We start from the raw sequence: 23003 nt of genomic DNA on the forward strand, positions 1-23003 counted from the left end.
CCTCTGATGAGAAGCAAGATCTAGCTGAGCTGCTCTAATGCTGGGAATACACAATACGGTTTTGTGGTTGAGTCTCCGCGCAATCTATTAACCATTCCATTCTCTTATCTTCCGCTCGTTCTTCTTATCTTTGTTCCATTCATTTCTATGAGAAATCAAGCGCAGAATTGGACGATATTTTATCTATGGAAGGCATCTATCGGAACGATTGTACCGCAAAAACGTAACGTTTGTTCCCAGCATAATAGACGCATCAATGGAGTCTAGGCCTAAGCAAAGGATTGCTAGTAGGGGAGACAGCTGTAACCCTATAAGGTACTGCTGGGCTTCATTCACTAAACCTTGATAACTCAAATATTACTCCTTATCAAAGATATCACACCTTATCCAAGATATCACACCTTATCCAAGTTATCACACCTTATCCAAGTTATCACACCTTATCCAAGATATCACACCTTATCAAAGATATCACACCTTATCCAAGATATCACACCTTATCCAAGATATCTCACCTTATCCAAGATATCACACCTTACCCAAGATATCACACCTTACCCAAGATATCACACCTTATCCAAGATATCTCACCTTATCCAAGATATCTCACCTTATCCAAGATATCTCACCTTATCCAAGATATCTCACCTTATCCAAGATATCACACCTTACCCAAGATATCACACCTTATCCAAGATATCTCACCTTATCCAAGATATCTCACCTTATCCAAGATATCTCACATTATCAAAGATATCACACCTTATCAAAGATATCACACCTTATCCAAGATATCTCACCTTATCCAAGATATCACACCTTACCCAAGATATCACACCTTATCCAAGATATCTCACCTTATCCAAGATATCTCACCTTATCCAAGATATCTCACATTATCAAAGATATCACACCTTATCAAAGATATCACACCTTATCCAAGATATCACACCTTATCCAAGATATCTCACCTTATCAAAGATATCACACCTTATCAAAGATATCACACCTTACCAAAGATATCTCACCTTATCAAAGGTATCACACCTTATCAAAGATATCACACCTTATCAAAGTTATCACACCTTATCAAAGCTATCACACCTTATCAAAGATATTACACCTTATCAAAGCTATCACACCTTATCAAAGAGATATCACACCTTATGAAAATATATCTCACCTTATCAAAGATATCACACCTTATCAAATATATCACACCTTATCAAATATATCACACCTTATGAAAATATATCTCACCTTATCAAAGATATCACACCTTATCAAAGATATCACACCTTATGAAAATATTTCTCACCTTATCAAAGTTATCACACCTTATCAAATATATCACACCTTATCAGAGTAGCATAGCGAGCGCTACGAACCCGCAGGGCTCAGGGCAGGATGAGTGCCATTGCCAATTATCAGGCATAAGTTGGTAGCTCTTGCTATGCTACTCTGATAAGACATGTTAATGTTGATAAAGTGTGATATCTTTGACAAGGTGTGATATCTTTGATAAGGTGGAATATTTGATTAATCCCAGTTTAACCAGTTCGGCCTATCTGGACGAGCTTTCCCTGCGTGGTGCCCGCGCGCGCACCCGCCGCCCGCCGCTAGCCCCCCGATCATTGAATGGGAATATAATTCCCATTCACCGATCTAACTTCCCCGCAGAAATACCGACGCTTTCTATCCAGAGAGCGTGGTATTTCTGCCCCCCAGGAAACAACTCCCCTGCATTTAAGTTCCTGGATGCGACATCGTTCGCATCCAGGACTTTTCTCACTGTGGCCATCTTGTGGCCAAATAGTAAACTGCACCCACACACAGTTTTTATTAAAGAATTACATTAACTTAGATTTAAAATTAGCAATTTCCCTCCCACACCAAAAATTACCCACATACACTTTTTATGAAAAATAAAAGAAAAAAAAACAATAAAAAAAAACAAAAACATCATAAATAGTTACCCAAGGGTCTGAACTTTTTAAATATGCATGTCAAGAAAGTATGTTATTATATTATTTAAAATTATAAGTTTATAAATAGTGATGGACGCAAATTGTAAAAATGCACCTTTATTTCTAAATAAAATATCGGCACCATAAATTGTGATAGGGACATCGTTTAAATGGTGTAATAACCGGGACAGATGGGCAAATAAAATACATGAGTTTTAATTACGGTAGCGTATATTAATTTCAAACTATAATGGCCAAAAACTGAGAAATAATGAATTTTTTTCATTTCTTTCTTAATCTTCCTGTTAAAATGGATTAAGAAAAAAATAATTCTTAGCAAAATGTACTACCCAAAGAAAGCCTAATTAGTGGAGGAAAAAAAAAAGATATAGATCAATTCATTGTGATAAGTAGCAATAAAGTTATAGGCGAATGAATGGGAGGTGAACGTTGCTCGGATGCATGAGATTTTCGGCACTGCGGCGCTGAACCGGTTAATGAATCAAGCCCTGTTGTCTGATATACTGTTCTACCTCTTTCCATATAGTTTGCGCTATAGGGCAGTCGCATATCATATGAAGCAAGGTACCAACAGAAATAGAGCATCTCCAACAGATTGGAGACAAATCAGAGTGGAATGAAGCGGATTTCCTTGGTGTGAAATGCCACTTAGTGATAGTTTTAAAGAACTCTTCCCAAAGTGACAAACATTTGGAGAGTGTCAAGATCATTTTATTCGCAAGATATATTTGACCTACAGTGATGTATGAGGAGAGGTCAAATGGCCAAACGTGGGAGAGGGGTTCTAGATTTAAGCCCTGACCAGATAAAATTAGTCACTCTTCTTAATATCCTTATAGAAAGATTGTGGAAGTGGAATAGGGTCCTAAACAGGTATAAGATCTCTGGCTAAAGTCACATGTTTCTGAGATGGAGCAATCAGTCGTAATAGTAGAGCAGTGGTGTGTAATCCTGGCTCAGCAGGTCTTCCCTTTTCCCTGTCCCCCTGATTCCCAATGACTGCACCACCAAGCCTGCCCAGGGGAATTCACAGCTCTCCATGACTGAATGTTTTAGTTCTGGAGTTCTATTCAGGCCCAAGATATAGGATTTATTCTGATGCTTTGTCTATATGTTTGCCCATTAGTAAATACTACTTCTCGGTAACCTTATAGTAAGAGGCCCTTGAGAAGCTGTGTAAGGTTTCTACAATGTGAGAGAGATAATACAGGGTTGGGTAAAGTGAGGATTACATTGTCTGTAAATAGTCCTAGCTTGTGCTCCTAGTTGCCTATTGATGTGCCGGAAATGTTGGGATTGGATCTAATCGCCTCTGCTAAGGTTTCCATAATGAAAGCAAATATAAGCAGTGACAGGGGGCCCCTTGCCTTGTGCCACTGGTAATGCTGAAGGGTTTAGATTTACAACCTGAGTGTGAGACCGTAGCCATCGGGTTTGTGTAAAGAGCACACCAACCAATCGTAAACATTTGCTGTGCTCACAGTGGCTCTGCCTCCAGAAGTCTCTAGTGGATGAGACCTGTATGGCAGCTGTGACATAGTATGATGGGGTCAGCGGGTCTTTGCCACAGCAATCTCTTGTTATCAGGAGTGGTTGTTCAGCCAGTTAAAAGTGTTCTGGCTTTTATTTACTTTTCAGGAGAGCCATGGCTGCATGTGACAGCAGATCCTGCCTCATATGCATAAATAGAGCAGCTGGTTTATTAACCTTTGCACTGGAATAAATAGAAAGTGTACACAGGTAAGTTGTACCTAGGCTTAGTACTATATGTAGCCATGTTTATCTCATCATCTCACCTCAGTTCAGGGAGTTTAATGCTTTACAAACCAATGCAGTGAGCAGCATGAGAGAGTCCTCGGGATTCTGGGTAAATATGCTGCCATGTGCATCTAGCAAGAGATAAAACACACAACACAAATGTCTGAGAAGCTACAATTTACACCCAATACACTTCCCATACTCAGCACACAAATATGGCGTCTCACCAGTGTGACAGCTCATGTGTGACTAGCTCTGATCTCTGTACAAAACATTTCCCACACTCAGCACATTAATAGGGCTTCTCACCAGTGTGACATCTCTTACAGTATGTATGGTAAGCTGTGATTTCCATCTAAAACATTTCCCTCACTAAGTACATACCTAAAGCTTCTCACCAGTGTGATATCTCTTACAGTAAGTATGTCAAGCTCTGATTTCTGTATAAAACATTTCCCACACTCAGCACATGTATAGGGCTTCTCACCAGTGTGACAGCTCATGTATGATAAGCTCTGATCTCTGTACAAAACATTCCCCACACTCAATACATGGATAGGGCTTCTCACCAGTGTGACATCTCTTACAGTATGTATGGTAAGCTGTGATTTCCATCTAAAACATTTCCCTCACCAAGTACATACCTAAAGCTTCTCACCAGTGTGAGATCTCTCATGTATGATAAGCGCTGATTTCTGCCCAAAACATTTCCCACACTCAGCACATGAATATGGCTTCTCACCAGTGTGAATTCTCTCATGTCTGACAAGTAGTGATTTCCATACAAAACATTTCCCACACTCAGCACATGAATAGGGATTCTCACCAGTGTGAGATCTCTTATGCATGTTAAGATGTGATTTCTGTGCAAAACATTTCCCACACTCAGCACATGCAAAGGGCTTCTCTCCGGTGTGAGATCTCTCATGCTTGACAAGCTGCGATTTATATGAACAACATTTCCCACACTTAGTACATGAATATAGCTTCTCTCCAGTGTGAGTTCTCTCATGAATATTAAGTTGTGATTTCTGTGCAAAAGATTTACCACACTTAGCACATGGATAGGGCTTCTCTCCAGTATGGGATCTCTCATGAATGACAAGGCATGATTTTCGAACAAAACATTTCCCACACTCAGTACATGAATAGGGCTTTTCTCCAGTATGGGATCTCTGATGCCCGACAAGAAGTGATTTCCGAACAAAACATTTCCCACACTCAGCACATGGATAGGGCTTCTCTCCAGTGTGAGATCTCTCATGTCTGGTAAGCTCTGATTTCTTTACATAACTTTTCCCACACTCAGCACATGAATAGGGCTTCTCTCCAGTATGGGATCTCTCATGACATGCAAGCTCTGAATTCCATACAAAACATTTCCCACACTCAGCACATGAATATGGCTTATCACCAGTGTGATATCTCTCATGAGCGACAAGCTCTGATTTCCATACAAAACATTTCCCACACTCAGAACATGAATATGGCTTATCACCAGTGTGATATCTCTCATGTGTGACAAGCAGTGATTTCCGTACAAAACATTTCCCACACTCAGCACATGAATAGGGATTCTTACCAATGTGAGATCTCTCATGACTGACAAGCTCTGATTTATATGAAAAACATTTCCCACACTCAGCACATGAATAGGACTTCTCACCAGTGTGAGATCTCTCATGACTGACAAGCTGGTATTTATATGAAAAACATTTCCCACACTCAGAACATGAATAGGGCTTCTCACCAGTGTGGGATCGCTCATGTGTGACAAAGTTTCCTTTCACTGCAAAACATTTCCCACACTCTGCACATGAATAGGGCTTCTCACCAGTGTGAATTCTCTCATGTACGACAAGACTTGATTTGTCTACAAAACATTTCCCACACTCAGCACATGAATAGGGCTTCTCACCAGTGTGGGATCTCTCATGTGTGACAAGGGATGATTTGATTGAAAAGCATTTCCCACACTCAGCACATGCATAGGGCTTTTCCCCAGTGTGAATTCTCTCATGTAAGACAAGATGTGATTTGTGTAAAAAACATTTCCCACACTCAGCACATGAATATGGCTTCTTTCCAGTGTGAGATTTCTTATGAATGACAAGATGTGATTTCCGCACAAAACATTGCCCACATGTGGAGCAGGAATAAGACCCTCCAGCAGGGGGAGAGCTGTGCTGGGTATGAGGCCCCTCAGGGTTACACAGGTGAGGAGAGTCTGAGGGAATATTTGGGGTCACCAGGATATCTGCAGGGGACTCTTGTCCAGTGACATCATCATCCGTTGTACAGTCTGTGGATACAGAGAGACGAGTCTCTGAGAGGTTCCTGATGCCGGGACTCCACGCTGCAAATAGAGAAACATCATCACTTACTGTTAGAGAATTCGGAGGGGAACAGCAATTATCATTAGAGAGGGTCAGTGAGCTGCTGATAATTCCAAGTTGGTGCAAAGTTTATGCAGATAGGAAATGGACCAGATGCAGCAGCTGCATTACTCTGCATACAATTTGCACCATCTCAGAGTTATTTGCATGTCACTGACCCTCACTAGTTATCAGCCTGACATAGAACTGCAGAAGGTTGTGCTCATTACAGGCGGCCAATCACAGGACAATAACTTTGCCTTGCATGAATACTAAATGTAACTATCAATTAAGGCAAACAAATGCATTTCCTGACAAATCTGATTATCTGCATACAATTTGCATACAGTCAGATTTATCCACACCTCACCGACCCTCCCTAACAGTAGTGCTCACACTCAGTCGGTAATTACGAGTTCCTTTAATTACCAATCGGTAATAGCACTTACTAATCGTAAATGGAAATTTGTAATCAGGAGAAATTATGAATGCCGACCACAGATGTACTCGAATTTACTACAAATGTACTCGCAATGGTGGGCAGATTCCAAGAGACAAATCTCTGATTAGAGAGAGATCTGTCAGCTGCCCATAAACTGCAGACCAATTCCCGACCAATGTCATGCCCAGTGCCCAATATACATTACCTGTCCACAGCCTCAGCTTGCTCCAGGCTTCCTCCGCCGTCCATATACGTGGGCACCACATGGTTGCCTAGTAACGGTGCGTGTGTGACAACTGACACATGTGACCATGTTACTAGGCAACCATGTGGTGCATGTATGGACAGCAGAGAGATCTTAGAGCAAGCAGAGGCTGCGGACAGGAAATGTATAGCGTGCACTGGGCACCGGGGGGGGGGGGGGACATTACACGTTATGGGGAGAAAGTGGGGGTTTCACTGCATTCGTCACTTGTCCTGATATCACCCGCTGTCACAGCTGCACACCCGATATCACCTGCTGTTACCGCTGCACACCCGATGTCACCCGCTGTCACCGCTGCACACCCCATATCACCCGCTGTTACTGCTGCACACCCCATATCACCCGCTGTTACCGCTCCACACCCCATATTACCCGCTGTTACCGCTACACACCCCATATCACCCGCTGTTACCGCTGCACACCCGATATCACCCGATGTTACCGCTGCACACCCCATATCACCCGCTGTTACCGCTACACACCCCATATCACCCGCTGTTACCGCTGCACACCCCATATCACCCGCTGTTACCGCTACACACCCGATGTCACCCGCTGTTACCGCTACACACCCCATATCACCCGCTGTTACCGCTGCACACCCCATATCACCCGATGTTACCGCTACACACCCCATATCACCCGCTGTTACCACTGCACACCCCATATCACCCGCTGTCACAGCTGCACACCCGATATCACCCGCTGTTACCGCTGCACACCCCATATCACCCGCTGTTACCGCTACACACCCCATATCACCCGCTGTTACCGCTGCACACCCGATATCACCCGCTGTTACCGCTGCACACCCCATATCACCCACTGTTACCGCTGCACACCCTATATCACCCGATGTTACCGCTGCACACCCCATATCACCCGCTGTTACCGCTACACACCCCATATCACCCGCTGTCACCGCTGCACACCCGATATCACCCGCTGTTACCGCTGCACACCCGATGTCACCCGCTGTTACCGCTGCACACCCCATATCACCCGCTGTTACTGCTGCACACCCGATATCACCCGCTGTCACCGCTGCACACCCCATATCACCCGCTGTTACCGCTGCACACCCCATATCACCCGCTGTTACCGCTGCACACCCCATATCACCCGCTGTTACCGCTGCACACCCCATATCACCCACTGTTACCGCTGCACACCCTATATCACCCGATGTTACCGCTGCACACCCCATATCACCCGCTGTTACCGCTACACACCCCATATCACCCGCTGTCACCGCTGCACACCCGATATCACCCGCTGTTACCGCTGCACACCCGATATCACCCGCTGTTACCGCTGCACACCCCATATCACCCGCTGTCACCGCTGCACACCCCATATCACCCGCTGTTACCGCTGCACACCCCATATCACCCGCTGTTACCGCTGCACACCCCATATCACCCGCTGTTACCGCTGCACACCCCATATCACCCACTGTTACCGCTGCACACCCCATATCACCCACTGTTACCGCTGCACACCCCATATCACCCGCTGTCACCGCTGCACACCCAATATCACCCGCTGTTACTGCTGCACACCCCATATCACCCGCTGTTACCGCTACACACCCGATGTCACCCGCTGTTACCGCTGCACACCCGATATCACCCGCTGTTACCGCTGCACACCCCATATCACCCGCTGTTACCGCTACACACCCCATATCACCCGCTGTTACCGCTGCACACCCCATATCACCCGCTGTCACCGCTGCACACCCCATATCACCCGCTGTTACTGCTGCACACCCGATATCACCCGCTGTTACCGCTGCACACCCCATATCACCCGCTGTTACCGCTGCACACCCCATATCACCCGCTGTCACCGCTGCACACCCCATATCACCCGATGTTACCGCTGCACACCCGATATATCCCGCTGTTACCGCTGCACACCCCATATCACCAGCTGTTACCGCTGCACACCCCATATCACCCGATGTTACCGCTGCACACCCCATATCACCCGATGTTACCGCTGCACACCCGATGTCACCCGCTGTTACCGCTGCACACCCCATATCACCCACTGTTACCGCTACACACCCCATATCACCCGCTGTCACCGCTGCACACCCAATATCACCCGCTGTTACCGCTGCACACCCCATATCACCCGCTGTTACCGCTGCACACCCCATATCACCCGCTGTTACCGCTGCACACCCCATATCACCCGCTGTTACCGCTGCACACCCCATATCACCCGCTGTTACCGCTGCACACCCGATATCACCCACTGTTACCGCTGCACACCCCATATCACCCGCTGTTACCGCTGCACACCCGATATCACCCGCTGTTACCGCTGCACACCCCATATCACCCGCTGTTACCGCTGCACACCCCATATCACCCGCTGTTACCGCTGCACACCCCATATCACCCGCTGTCACCGCTGCACACCCCATATCACCCGCTGTTACCGCTGCACACCCCATATCACCCGCTGTCACCGCTGCACACCCCATATCACCCGCTGTCACCGCTGCACACCCCATATCACCCGCTGTTACCGCTGCACACCCCATATCACCCGCTGTTACCGCTGCACACCCCATATCACCCGCTGTTACTGCTGCACACCCCATATCACCCGCTGTCACCGCTGCACACCCGATGTCACCCGCTGTTACCGCTGCACACCCCATATCACCCGCTGTTACCGCTGCACACCCCATATCACCCGCTGTCACCGCTGCACACCCAATATCACCCGCTGTTACCGCTGCACACCCCATATCACCCGCTGTTACCGCTGCACACCCCATTTCACCCGCTGTCACCGCTGCCCACCTCATATCACCCGCTGTTACCGCTGCACACCCCATATCACCCGCTGTTACCGCTGCACACCCCATATCACCTGCTGTTACCGCTGCACACCCCATATCACCCGCTGTTACCGCTGCACACCCCATATCACCCGCTGTTACCGCTGCACACCCCATATCACCCGCTGTTACCGCTGCACACCTGATATCACCCGCTGTCACCGCTGCACACCCCATATCACCCGCTGTCACCGCTGCACACCCCATATCACCCGCTGTTACCGCTGCACACCCCATATCACCCGCTGTTACCGCTGCACACCCCATATCACCCGCTGTTACCGCTGCACACCCCATATCACCCGATGTTACCGCTGCACACCCCATATCACCCGATGTTACCGCTGCACACCCCATATCACCCGATGTTACCGCTGCACACCCCATATCACCCGCTGTTACCGCTGCACACCCGATATCACCCGCTGCTACCGCTGCACACCCCATATCACCCGCTGTTACCACTGCACACCCCATATCACCCGCTGTTACCGCTGCACACCCCATATCACCCGCTGTCACCGCTACACACCCCATATCACCCGCTGTTACCGCTGCACACCCCATATCACCCGCTGCTACCGTTGCACACCCGATATCACCCGCTGTTACCGCTGCACACCCCATATCACCCGCTGTTACCGCTACACACCCGATATCACCCGCTGTCACCGCTGCACACCCGATATCACCCGCTGTTACCGCTGCACACCCGATATCACCCGCTGTTACCACTGCACACCCGATATCACCCGCTGTTACCGCTGCACACCCTATATCACCCGCTGTTACCGCTGCACACCCCATATCACCCGCTGTTACCGCTGCACACCCCATATCACCCGCTGTTACCGCTGCACACCCCATATCACCCGCTGTTACCGCTGCACACCCCATATCACCCGCTGTTACCGCTGCACACCCGATATCACCCGCTGTTACCGCTACACACCCCATATCACCCGCTGTTACCGCTGCACACCCTATATCACCCGCTGTTACCGCTGCACACCCGATATCACCCGCTTTTACTGCTGCACACCCGATATCACCCACTGTTATCACTGCACACCCGATATCACCCACTGTTACTGCTGCACACCCCATATCACCCGCTGTTACCGCTGCACACCTGATATCACCCGCTTTTACTGCTGCACACCCGATATCACCCACTGTTACCACTGCACACCCGATATTACCCGCTGTTACCGCTGCACACCTGATATCACCCGCTGTTACCTCTGCACACCCGACATCACCCGCTGTTACCGCTGCACACCCCATATCACCCGCTGTTACCGCTGCACACCAGATATCATCCGCTGTTACCGCTGCACACCCGATATCACCCGCTGTTACCGCTGCACACCCGATGTCACCCGCTGTTACCGCTGCACACCCCATATCACCCGCTGTTACCGCTGCACACCCGATATCACCCGCTGTAACCGCTGCACACCCCATATCACTCGCTGTTACCGCTGCACACCCGATATCACCTGCTCAGGGGCGTAGCAATAGGGGTTGCAGAGGTAGCCACCGCATCGGGGCCCTTGGGCCAGAGGGGCCCCGAAGGGCCCTCCCTCAACTACTGTAATAGCTCTCTATTGGTCCTATGCTCATAATAATCACTTCTATAGGTACTTTGAATAGTGGTAATTATTAACAAACTGTTCCCCATCCCCTTCTTGCACCTCAGACACTGTAGTTACCATTGGCAGGTTTTGGTGCGCCGAATCAATTGCTATGTATAGAGTGCTTGGGGGGCCCCATTGTAAAACTTGCATCGGGGCCCACAGCTCCTTAGCTACGCCACTGCACCTGCTGTTACTGCTGCACACCCTATATCACCCGATGTTACCGCTGCACACCTGATATCACCCGCTGTTACCGCTGCACACCCCATATCACCCGCTGTTACCGCTGCACACCCCATATCACCCGCTGTTACAGCTGCACACCCGATATCACCCGCTGTTACCGCTGCACACCTGATATCACCCGCTGTTACCGCTGCACACCCCATATCACCCGCTGTTACAGCTGCACACCCGATATCACCCGCTGTTACCGCTGCACACCCGATATCACCCGCTGTTACCGCTGCACACCCGATATCACCCGCTGTTACCGCTGCACACCCGATATCACCCGCTGTTACTGCTGCACACCCCATATCACCCGCTGTTACCTCTGCACACCCGACATCACCCGCTGTTACCGCTGCACACCCGATATCACCCGCTGTTACCGCTGCACACCCGATATCACCCGCTGTTACTGCTGCACACCCCATATCACCCGCTGTTACCGCTGCACACCCCATATCACCCGCTGTTACCGCTGCACACCCGATATCACCCGCTGTTACCGCTGCACACCCATATCACCCGCTGTTACCGCTGCACACCCCATATCACCCGCTGTTACCGCTGCACACCCCATATCACCCGCTGTTACCGCTGCACACCCCATATCACTCGCTGTTACCGCTGCACACCCGATATCACCTGCTGTTACTGCTGCACACCCCATATCACCCGCTGTTACTGCTGCACACCCGATATCACCCGCTGTTACCACTGCACACCTGATATCACCCACTGTTACTGCTGCACACCCCATATCACCCGCTGTTACCGCTGCACACCCCATATCACCCGCTGTTACCTCTGCACACCCGACATCACCCGCTGTTACCGCTGCACACCCATATCACCCGCTGTTACCGCTGCACACCCCATATCACCCGCTGTTACCGCTGCACACCCCATATCACCCGCTGTTACCGCTGCACACCCCATATCACTCGCTGTTACCGCTGCACACCCGATATCACCTGCTGTTACTGCTGCACACCCCATATCACCCGCTGTTACTGCTGCACACCCGATATCACCCGCTGTTACAGCTGCACACCTGATATCACCCACTGTTACCGCTGCACACCCGATATCACCCGCTGTTACCGCTGCACACCCGATATCACCCGCTGTTACTGCTGCACACCCGATATCACCCGCTGTTACCGCTGCACACCCGATATCACCCGCTGTTACCTCTGCACACCCGACATCACCCGCTGTTGCCGCTGCACACCCGATATCACCCGCTGTTATTGCTGCACACCCCATATCACCCGCTGTTACCGCTGCACACCCCATATCACCCGATGTTACCGCTGCACACCCGATATATCCCGCTGTTACCGCTGCACACCCCATATCACCAGCTGTTACCGCTGCACACCCGATTTCACCCGCTGTTACCGCTGCACACCCGAAATCACCCGCTGTTATCGCTGCACACCCGATATCACCCGTTGTTACCGCTGCACACCCAATATCACCCGCTGTTACCGCTGCACACCCGATATCACCCGCTGTTACCGCTACACACCTGATATCACGCGCTGTTACCACTGCACACCCCATATCACCCGCTGTTACCGCTGCACACCCGATATCACCCACTGTTACCGCTGCACAGCCCATATCACCCGATGTTACCGCTGCACACCCGATATCACCCGCTGTTTCCGCAGAACACCCCATCGAACAAGTCGGCCGTACATCTTGCAGCATCTGACTGATTAATGCAGCTGATTTCAGCCTTAAATTAGTCACATTGTCAGTCGGGCATTTGGCGGCACAGATTTCCATCTGATTCCGATTATAATAATCAAATTGGTTGGTCGATCGGCCGCCAAGTCACCTGATGTATGCCCACCTATAGATTAGGGATTATGTGTACAGTTAGCTTAGCTGCTAGGCCTGTGTAGGGGGGATAGATGAGGGATTGTAGGGACACAGTACTTGTTTTATTCTGTACAGTGTCACACTCAGTATGATTATATATATATATATATGTATATATATACTGTGGCTTGCAGTTTTCCACATTTTGTCACATTACTGCCACAAACATGCATCAATTTTATTGGAATTCCACATGAAAGGCCAATACAAAGTGGTGTACATGTGAGAAGTGGAACGAAAATCATACATCATTCCAAACATTTTTTACAAATAAATAACTGCAAAGTGGGGTGTGCGTAATTATTCGGCCCCCTGAGTCAATACTTTGTAGAACCACCTTTTCCTGCAATTACAGCTGCCAGTCTTTTAGGGTATGTCTCTACCAGCTTTGCTCATCTAGAGACTGAAATCCTTGCCCATTCTTCTTTGCAAAACAGCTCCAGCTCAGTCAGATTAGATGGACAGCGTTTGTGAACAGCAGTTTTCAGATCTTGCCAGATTCTCGATTGGATTTAGATCTGGACTTTGACTGGGCCATTCTAACACATAGATATGTTTTGTTTTAAACCATTCCATTGTTGCCCTGGCTTTATGTTTAGGGTCATTGTCCTGCTGGAAGGTGAACCTCCGCCCCAGTCTCAAGTCTTTTGCAGCCTCCAAGAGGTTTTCTTCCAAGATTGCCCTGTATTTGGCTCCATCCATCTTCCCATCAACTCTGAACAGCTTCCCTGTCCCTGCTGAAGAGATGCACCCCCAGAGCATGATGCTGCTACCACCATATCTGACAGTGGGGATGGTGTGTTCAGAGTGATGTGCAGTATTAGTTTTCTGCCACACATAGCGTTTTGCATTTTGGCTAAAAAGTTCCATTTTGGTCTCATCTGACCAGAGCACCTTCTTCCACATGGTTGCTGTGTCCCCCACATGGCTTGTGGCAAACTGCAAACGGGACTTCTTATGCTTTTCTGTTAACAATGGCTTTCTTCTTGCCACTCTACCATAAAGGCCAACTTTGTACAGTGCATGGCTAATAGTTGTCCTATGGACAGATTCCCCCACCTGAGCTGTAGATCTCTGCAGCTCGTCCAGAGTCACCATGGGCCTCTAGACTGCATTTCTGATCAGCGCTCTCCTTGTTCGGCCTGTGAGTTTAGGTGGATGGCCTTGTCTTGGTAGGTTTACAGTTGTGCCATACTCCTTCCATTTCTGAATGATCGCTTGAACAGTGCTCTGTGAGATGTTGAAGGCTTTGGAAATCTTTTTGTAGCCTAAACCTGCTTTAAATTTCTCAATAACTTTATCCCTGACCTGTCTGGTGTGTTCTTTGGACTTCGTGGTGTTGTTGCTCCCAATATTCTCTTAGACAGCCTCTGAGGCTGTCACAGAGCAGCTGTATTTGTACTGACATTAGATTACACACAGGTGCACTCTATTTAGTCATTAGCACTCATCAGGCAATGTCTATGGGCAACTGACTGCACTCAGACCAAAGGGGGCTGAATAATTACGCACACCACACTTTGCAGTTATTTATTTTTAAAAAATGTTTGGAATGTATGATTTTCGTTCCACTTCTCACGTGTACACCACTTTGTATTGGTCTTTCACGTGGAATTCCAATAAAATTGATTCATGTTTGTGGCAGTAATGTGACAAAATGTGGAAAACTTCAAGGGGGCCGAATACTTTTGCAAGCCACTGTATATATCAGTGTAGTTCTAGTGTCACTTGTCTGTCACTTACTATTACTAGCCGGCAAGTTAATGTGTCACTCCAGCTGCTATTTGTGAGTGAGTTAGTCATTATTACTAGTGTCACTCGTCTGTCACTCACTATTACTAGCTGGGAAGTTTATGTGTCACTCCAGCTGATACTTGTGAGTGAGTTAGTTATTATTACTAGTGTCACTCGTCTGTCACTCACTATTACTAGGTGGCCAGTTTATGTGTCACTCCAGCTGTTATTTGTGAGTGAGTTAGTTATTATTACTAGTGTCAGTCGTCTGTCACTCACTATTACTAGCTGGGAAGTTTATGTGTCACTCCAGCTGTTACTTGTGAGTGAGTTAGTCATTATTACTAGTGTCACTCGTCTGTCACTCACTATTACTAGCTGGGAAGTTTATGTGTCACTCCAGCTGTTACTTGTGAGTGAGTTAGTTATTATTACTAGTGTCACTCGTCTGTCACTCACTCATACTAGCTGGCCAGTTTATGTGTCACTCCAGCTGTTATTTGTGAGCGAGTTAGTTATTATTACTAGTGTCACTTGTCTGTCACTCACTATTACTAGCCGGCCAGTTTATGTGTCACTCCAGCTGTTATTTGTGAGTGAGTTAGTTATTATTACTAGTGTCACTTGTGTGTCACTCACTATTACTAGCTGGGAAGTTTATGTGTCACTCCAGCTGTTACTTATGAGTGAGTTAGTTATTATTACTAGTGTCACTCGTCTGTCACTCACTATTACTAGCCGGCCAGTTTATGTGTCACTCCAGCTGTTACTTATGAGTGAGTTAGTCATTATTACTAGTGTCACTCGTCTGTCACTCACTCATACTAGCCGGCCAGTTTATGTGTCACTCCAGCTGTTATTTGTGAGCGAGTTAGTCATTATTACTAGTGTCACTCGTCTGTCACTCACTATTACTAGGTGGCCAGTTTATGTGTCACTCCAGCTGTTATTTGTGAGTGAGTGAGTTAGTCATTATTAATAGTGTCACTTGTCTGTCACTCACTATTACGAGCCGGCCAGTTTATGTGTCACTCCAGCTGTTATTTGTGAGTGAGTTAGTTATTATTACTAGTGTCACTCACTATTACTAGCCGGCCAGTTTATGTGTCACTCCAGCTGTTATTTGTGAGTGAGTTAGATATTATTACTAGTGTCAGTCGTCTGTCACTCACTATTACGAGCCGGCCAGTTTATGTGTCACTCCAGCTGTTATTTGTGAGTGAGTTAGTTATTATGACTAGTGTCACTCGTCTGTCACTCACTATTACTAGCCGGCCAGTTTATGTGTCACTCCAGCTGTTATTTGTGAGTGAGTTAGTTATTATGACTAGTGTCAGTCGTCTGTCACTCACTATTACGAGCCGGTCAGTTTATGTGTCACTCCAGCTGTTGTTATTTGTGAGTGAGTTAGTTATCATTACTAGTGTCACTTGTCTGTCACTCACTATTACTAGCCGGCCAGTTTATGTGTCACTCCAGCTGTTACTTGTGAGTTAGTTATTATTACTAGTGTCACTTGTGTGTCACTCACTATTACTACCCGGCCAGTTTATGTGTCACTCCAGCTGTTACTTGTGACTGTGAGTTAGTTATTATTACTAGTGTCACTTGTGTGTCACTCACTATTACTAGCCGGCCAGTTTATGTGTCACTCCAGCTGTTACTTGTGACTGTGAGTTAGTTATTATTACTAGTGTCACTTGTCTGTCACTCACTCATTTGTGAGTGAGTTAGTTATTATTACTAGTGTCAGTCGTCTGTCACTCACTATTACTAGCCGGCCAGTTTATGTGTCACTCCAGCTGTTATTTGTGAGTGAGTTAGTTATTATTACTAGTGTCACTTGTGTGTCACTCACTATTACTAGCCAGCTCACATACATTGGCCAGGAATCGAACCCAGGTCTAGTGCTTGGTAGGCAGCTCTCTTCACCACTATACCACCACCAACACTACATGCTGAAGCCAGCCTAGCATGTACCATTATGATATATCCAAGAGAAAAATTAGCTTTCTTAGGGATTTGTAGGATGTCAAAAGTCAACTCACATACATTGGCCAGGAATCAAATCCAGGCCTAACACTTGGTAGGCTGCTATCCTAACCATTATACCACCAACACAACACACTACAATGCTACATGCTGAAGCCAGCCTAGCATGTACCATTATGATATATCCAAGAGAAAAATTAGCTTGCTTAGGGATTTTTAGGATGTCAAAAGCCAACTCGCATACATTGGCCAGGAATCAAACCCAGGTCGACTGCTTGGAGGGCAGCTATGCTCTCCACTACTCCACCAACACTACATGCTGAAGTCAGCCTAGCTGGCCTGGGAAGGATAAAAAGCTAGGTGGCCATGCAACCATTCCTGCTAACCTAAAGCTTACTTGTGTCTTTTACAACACATTGGGCCTGATTCACAAAGTGGTGCAAACTTTTTCGCGGACTTTTGCGCGCGCAATTTGCCGCGATTCGCGCATTCGCGGACGCGATCACGCGAATCGCGGCAAATTGCGCGCGCAAAACTCCGCGAAAAAGTTTGCACCACTTTGTGAATCAGGCCCATTGGCTTAAGACTTTACCAAATCCAATGCTCCAATATGGGGAAGCTTCTCTGTTTGCTGTTTTTGTTTTTGTTTGTTTGTTTTTTAAGTGTGATGTCACAGTTCACTCATCTCTTCAACTACAAGAAAGGCCCAGGAGTAGTCTTAGTTACCGTAATATCTATGTTATGGCAGGGCCCTTATTACACTTTCTCTTACAGGGCAATGGAAACCGTTTTGCCCATGTGATAAACCGAGGTGTGAAAATGATATCATGCCTAGCAGAGGATGGTTTCGATCCATCAACCTCTGGGTTATGGGCCCAGCACACTTCTGCTGCGCCACTCTGCAGTCTGCTTACATTTGTATACAATCTTCAAGTTTAAGAAGGGTACATTAGTTGAAATAGTTACACTACAACCTATGTTACAGCAAGGCCCTTATGACTCTTTCTCTTAAGGGCCTATGGCCACCATAGCCCCTTAAAAGAAAGTGTCATTAGGGCTTTGCTGATTCCTGGCCAATGTATGTGAGTTGGCTTTTGACATCCTACAAACCCCTAAGCAAGCTCATTTTTCTCTTGGCTATATCACAATGGTACATGCTAGGCTGGCTTCAGCATGTAGCTTTGTAGTGTGTTGTGTTGGTGTTATAATGGTTAGGATAGCAGCCTACCAAGTGGTAGGCCTGGGTTCGATTCCTGGCCAATGTATGCGATTTGGCTTTTGACATCCTACAAATCCCTAAGCAAGCTCATTTTCTCTTGGATATATCACAATGGTACATGCTAGGCTGGCTTCAGCATGTAGCATTGTAGTGTGTTGTGTTGGTGGTATAATGGTTAGGATAGCAGCCTACCAAGTGTTAGGCCTGGGTTTGATTCCTGGCCAATGTATGTGAGTTGGCTTTTGACATCCTACAAATCCCTAAGCAAGCTCATTTTTCTCTTGGATATATCATAATGGTACATGCTAGGCTGGCTTCAGCATGTAGCATTGTAGTGTGTTGTGTTGGTGGTATAATGGTTAGGATAGCAGCCTACCAAGTGTTAGGCCTGGGTTTGATTCCTGGCCAATGTATGTGAGTTGGCTTTTGACATCCTACAAATCCCTAAGCAAGCTCATTTTTCTCTTGGATAGATCATAATGGTACATGCTAGGCTGGCTTCAGTATGTAGTGTTGGTGGTGGTATAGTGGTGAGGAGAGCTACCTACCAAGCACTAGACCTGGGTTCGATTCCCGGCCAATGTATGTAAGCTGGCTTTTGAAATCCTACAATTCCCTGGAAGACAAGGAGGAAGAGGGAGAGAGGGAGAGAAGTAGGATTACACTTCCTGATGTTGTAAAGTAGTGTAGGCCTGCAATTGAACATTCAATGAGATTTCTGACCTTAAAGGGGAACTGAAGAGAGAGCTATATGGAGGCTGTCATGTTTATTTCCTTTTAATCAATACCAGTTGCCTGGCAGCCCTGCTGGTCTATTTCTATGCAGTAGTATCTGAATAAAACCAGAAACAAGCATGCAGCTAGTCTTGTCAGATCTGACTTTAAAGTCTGAACCACTGAAACACCTGATCTGCTGAATGCTTGTTCAGGGGCTATGGTTAATAGTATTAGATGCAGAGGATCAGCAGGGCTGCCAGGCAACTGGTATTGCTTAAAAGGAAATAAACATGACAGCCTCCATATACCTCTCTCTTCAGTTCCCCTATAAAACACTGCTTTGTGTCAAATCCAGATGTTTTTCCGGGATGTAATGAATGGCGGAGATGCCGCCGCGCGGTCTGGCAGCAGGGCGGCTGTCTCCGCGTTCAGACCGGCGGTTTCCGCACAGCGACATGTGTCTGGTTTGTCTGGGCCTTCTAGTGCACACGGAGGGAGAGTTACGCACGCGCTAGAGGACAGTGTCAGGAATATAGCAGCTAGTTATGAGGCTGATGATGTAAGGATAACAGGAACATATTTCTATCATTTTTCTAACCTGCTGTGTTATGTCAAAGGTGTAGATATGCCAGATTCATGGACGGTTCATGTGATTGTGTGTGTGGGTCAATACACCTACATTTGCATCTAAAGAGGACTTCAGTGAATAGAGCTGGGGTAATCAGACAATGGCAGAAGTGAAGTGTTGAAGTCATTGACACTTGAAACATTTACACTTCTGTTGATGAAGGCTGTTAAAGCATTGTGAAGAACTCTAGGCTAGTCAGGAAGAGTCTCTTCACCAAAAGTTGACATGTGTGTTAAACACTATTTCATTGTGAGGAAATTGAATTATTGGTGGAGGTGCAAACTATACCCTGTAAATTACATCTATTGGAAGGGGTTGGAAATCTCTGCAGACTTCAAAAAGCTGAAGCAGGAACCCTTTGAAGTTCGCATATCACAGGAAGATTATGACAAGCGTTCGGTGATGTCACAAACGGGGAAATTGCATTAGTTCCTGGGGGCTGGACATTAAATGCCCCAGGGGACACTTCAGACTATTTAAAGAGAATCTGTATTCACAAAATGAAGTATAAACAAACATCCCTGCCTGTTTGGGGTCATCTCCTAGCCCCCTCTGTAATATTTTTGCTGCTCTCCGCTGCAATAAAGAGGGTAAAAAAACTGTTTTATAAACTGTTTTGTAAACAGAAAAGATGGCCACCAAAACAGGAAGTACATCAGCAGAGCAGTGAACTCAGTTAATACACAGTGAGTACACAGAGAATTCAGTGAGTTGCACATTGAATTCAGTCTCCAGAGGTTATGTGCAAGTTTTGAAAGAGCTCTGTGTCAATAAGGCATGAAAAGCTGTGTCTTTAGAGCTCTGCACTCGTGTCAGCCTGCCAGGCAGCTTCCTCCTCAGCCAGCTATTCTTTGTTCAGTTTATCAGTCTGTGTTTATCAGCCTCACAGATAGCAGACAAGCTGACAGTGAGAGCAGGGACATTGTCTGTGAAGAATAATCATCACAGGAGCACTGGAGGGGCTTGGAAGGAGTTAACTTGTTCACATTACTGAAGAGTTGGCAGCCTTCCAGACACAGGCGACAAATCCGACAGGGGAAAGATAAGTTGATTTATTACAGAGATGGTGTAAGTAGAAAGTGCTGCAGTAAGCCAGAGCACAATGGAACAGCCTTAGGAACTTGTAGGATAGGAGAAATACTGCTAAAATTTTTGTTACAGAGTCTCTTTAAGGTGGTCCAGAACAGTCACAGGTTCTTCTTCTGGAGGTAGCGCTTTAGCTAGGGATGATCGCGACTCCTGGTCGAAAACGGCGTCCTCCCGTCAAACAACGTTCTAACCTAAGCTGGTAACGTTCTTTTTCCCCCATTTATTTTTACGCAAATATCTGTGTGTGTATTTTTGTAACTTTTATCTTTGTAACTTTTTTACTTTTTTTTTTTTTGTACATCTTTTGTATATATTAAGTTCTGCTTTGTTCCACGTTTTCCTGGAATATTAAATTGTTATTTAATAAGCTTGACTTCTGCTGTACTAAACTAACACTCATAGCCTAGAAGAGATTGAAGTGTGTATAAGTCCGTGCCTGATTGTATGATTGAGCGACACTACCGTATAAGATTGTAATTGCATTGTGTGTGGGGCGTTTGTCATACGTTGGCCTAAAGCGCGCAGCTGACCCAATGTACGAAAACGCCAGTGCGAGTAGCTCAACAGCTGAGTGGCTAACAGTATCATTCGGAACGACTGTTAGTGGTTTTGCTTCACTACAGTGTAAGATTGCAACTGTGTGTGTGTGTGTGGGTGCATGGCGTTCCCGTATTCGGCCTAAGCGCAAAGCTGACCCGAATACGAAAACGCGGATTGCGCGCTGAGGACTCGACAGCAGAGTGGAAGTGTCTAGCGAACCGCTAGTGGTGGCAGTGAGAGGTGTGTTGAGGGGTCCCAGCCTTGTTTTAGCTCGAATAAGGCTGCTCCCCGCTTGATCTGGTCAAACCCGCAATCGGGAACCGTATACGCAGGCGTGCCGCGGGCCGGTTCCTGACATAATTGGCTGGCAGTGGTGGGAACGTTTAGTACATTAGTACGCAGTTTAGCTCGCTATTCTGAGTACTAAAGGCTGGAAGCTTGCTAGAAGCAACTAGCCTACAGAAGTCTACTCAGTGCAGAATCTATATACGTTTTTGTTGTTCAAGGATACACACTTGGTGTTTTTGCTTTCCCTCCCCCCTTCTTTTTCTTTTTATTTTTTGCAACACGATGGCTCAGAAAGCATCCAGCTATGCAAGGCAAAACAAAGAGATACTACTCAACCTGTGTGAGCACAGAGGCATCGAGACGGTGAGCGGCCAGACTAAGGAGCAGTTAGTTCGTGCGCTCGAGGAGTATGATGAGGCAGAGCAAGCCCGTGCTCCATCGCCAGCGGACTAGCTCACGACACGCCAGAGGAGGAATCGCTCCCGCCACAGAATGCGAGTAGAGACGATGTCCTGGAGGATCCACCGAACACGGAGATGACATCTCTGGAAGCTGATCTACAGCTTCTGAACTCGGCTGATCCTGAACTGCGCCTAATGCTGATCCTGGAACATCGGCAAGCCGAGAGGGAACACGCGGAACAGCGATACCAACTGGAGCTGGCTAAACTTCAGCAGCAGAACCGGTCTGCTGGACCCGCAGAACGCGAAGGTGAGCGAGTCCACAGAATCCCCCTGGATTAGTTCCCTGCTATGGACAAAGACTCTGACATAGACACTTTCCTACAGGGGTTTGAAAGGACTTGTCGGCAGTATGGGGTGCCCCGTGAGCAGTGGGCAAGATACCTCACACCAGGGCTGAGAGGCAAGGCCCTGGAGGCGTTTGTGAGTCTCCCCCAGGAGGAAGAAACAGACTTTGAGGCAATTAAGAAAGCCATCATTGCACGATACCACCTCACGCCAGAAGTGTATCGCAAACGTTTCAGGACAGTGCAGCGAGGTCCTAATGACAGTTACCTGGATCATGCGTGCAACCTGCGCACTGCCTTCCAGCAGTGGTTAAAAGGACTGTCAGTCAAAAGCTTGGATGCCCTGCAGGAGCTGATGATAAAAGACCAGTTCCTCCACACTTGTCCTGTGGATGTCCGGCTGTTTGTGCTGGATCGGGAACCAAAGACAGTGGATGAGGCTGCGGAAATGGCCAATTCCTACACGGCCCATAGAGCACCCGAGTCCCGGAGGACTACTACATCCAGCTGGAGGGGAGAACAGATTGCTAAACCTGTTTCACCCAGCACCCAGAGGAGGCAAGCACCGCTGTCTCCTGGATTCAGGCAACCAACCACTG

The 23003-nt window shown here is 47.3% G+C and overlaps 1 protein-coding gene across 1 annotated transcript in view; it reads right to left on the minus strand.

The window, feature by feature from the left end:
* Positions 1-2309: 2309 nt before the first annotated feature.
* The window catches only part of LOC137535615 (zinc finger protein 33A-like), a 189272-nt gene continuing 168578 nt past the window's right edge, over positions 2310-23003 (minus strand). The window contains exon 4 of the mRNA XM_068257469.1: positions 2310-6102. Within this exon, the coding sequence (XP_068113570.1) occupies positions 4391-6102 (1712 nt within the window). The 3' untranslated portion in view covers positions 2310-4390. The remainder of the gene's footprint in view (positions 6103-23003) is intronic.

Source organism: Hyperolius riggenbachi, chromosome 10, assembly GCF_040937935.1.
Source record: "Hyperolius riggenbachi isolate aHypRig1 chromosome 10, aHypRig1.pri, whole genome shotgun sequence".
In the NCBI taxonomy this organism is placed as follows: Eukaryota; Metazoa; Chordata; class Amphibia; order Anura; family Hyperoliidae; genus Hyperolius; species Hyperolius riggenbachi.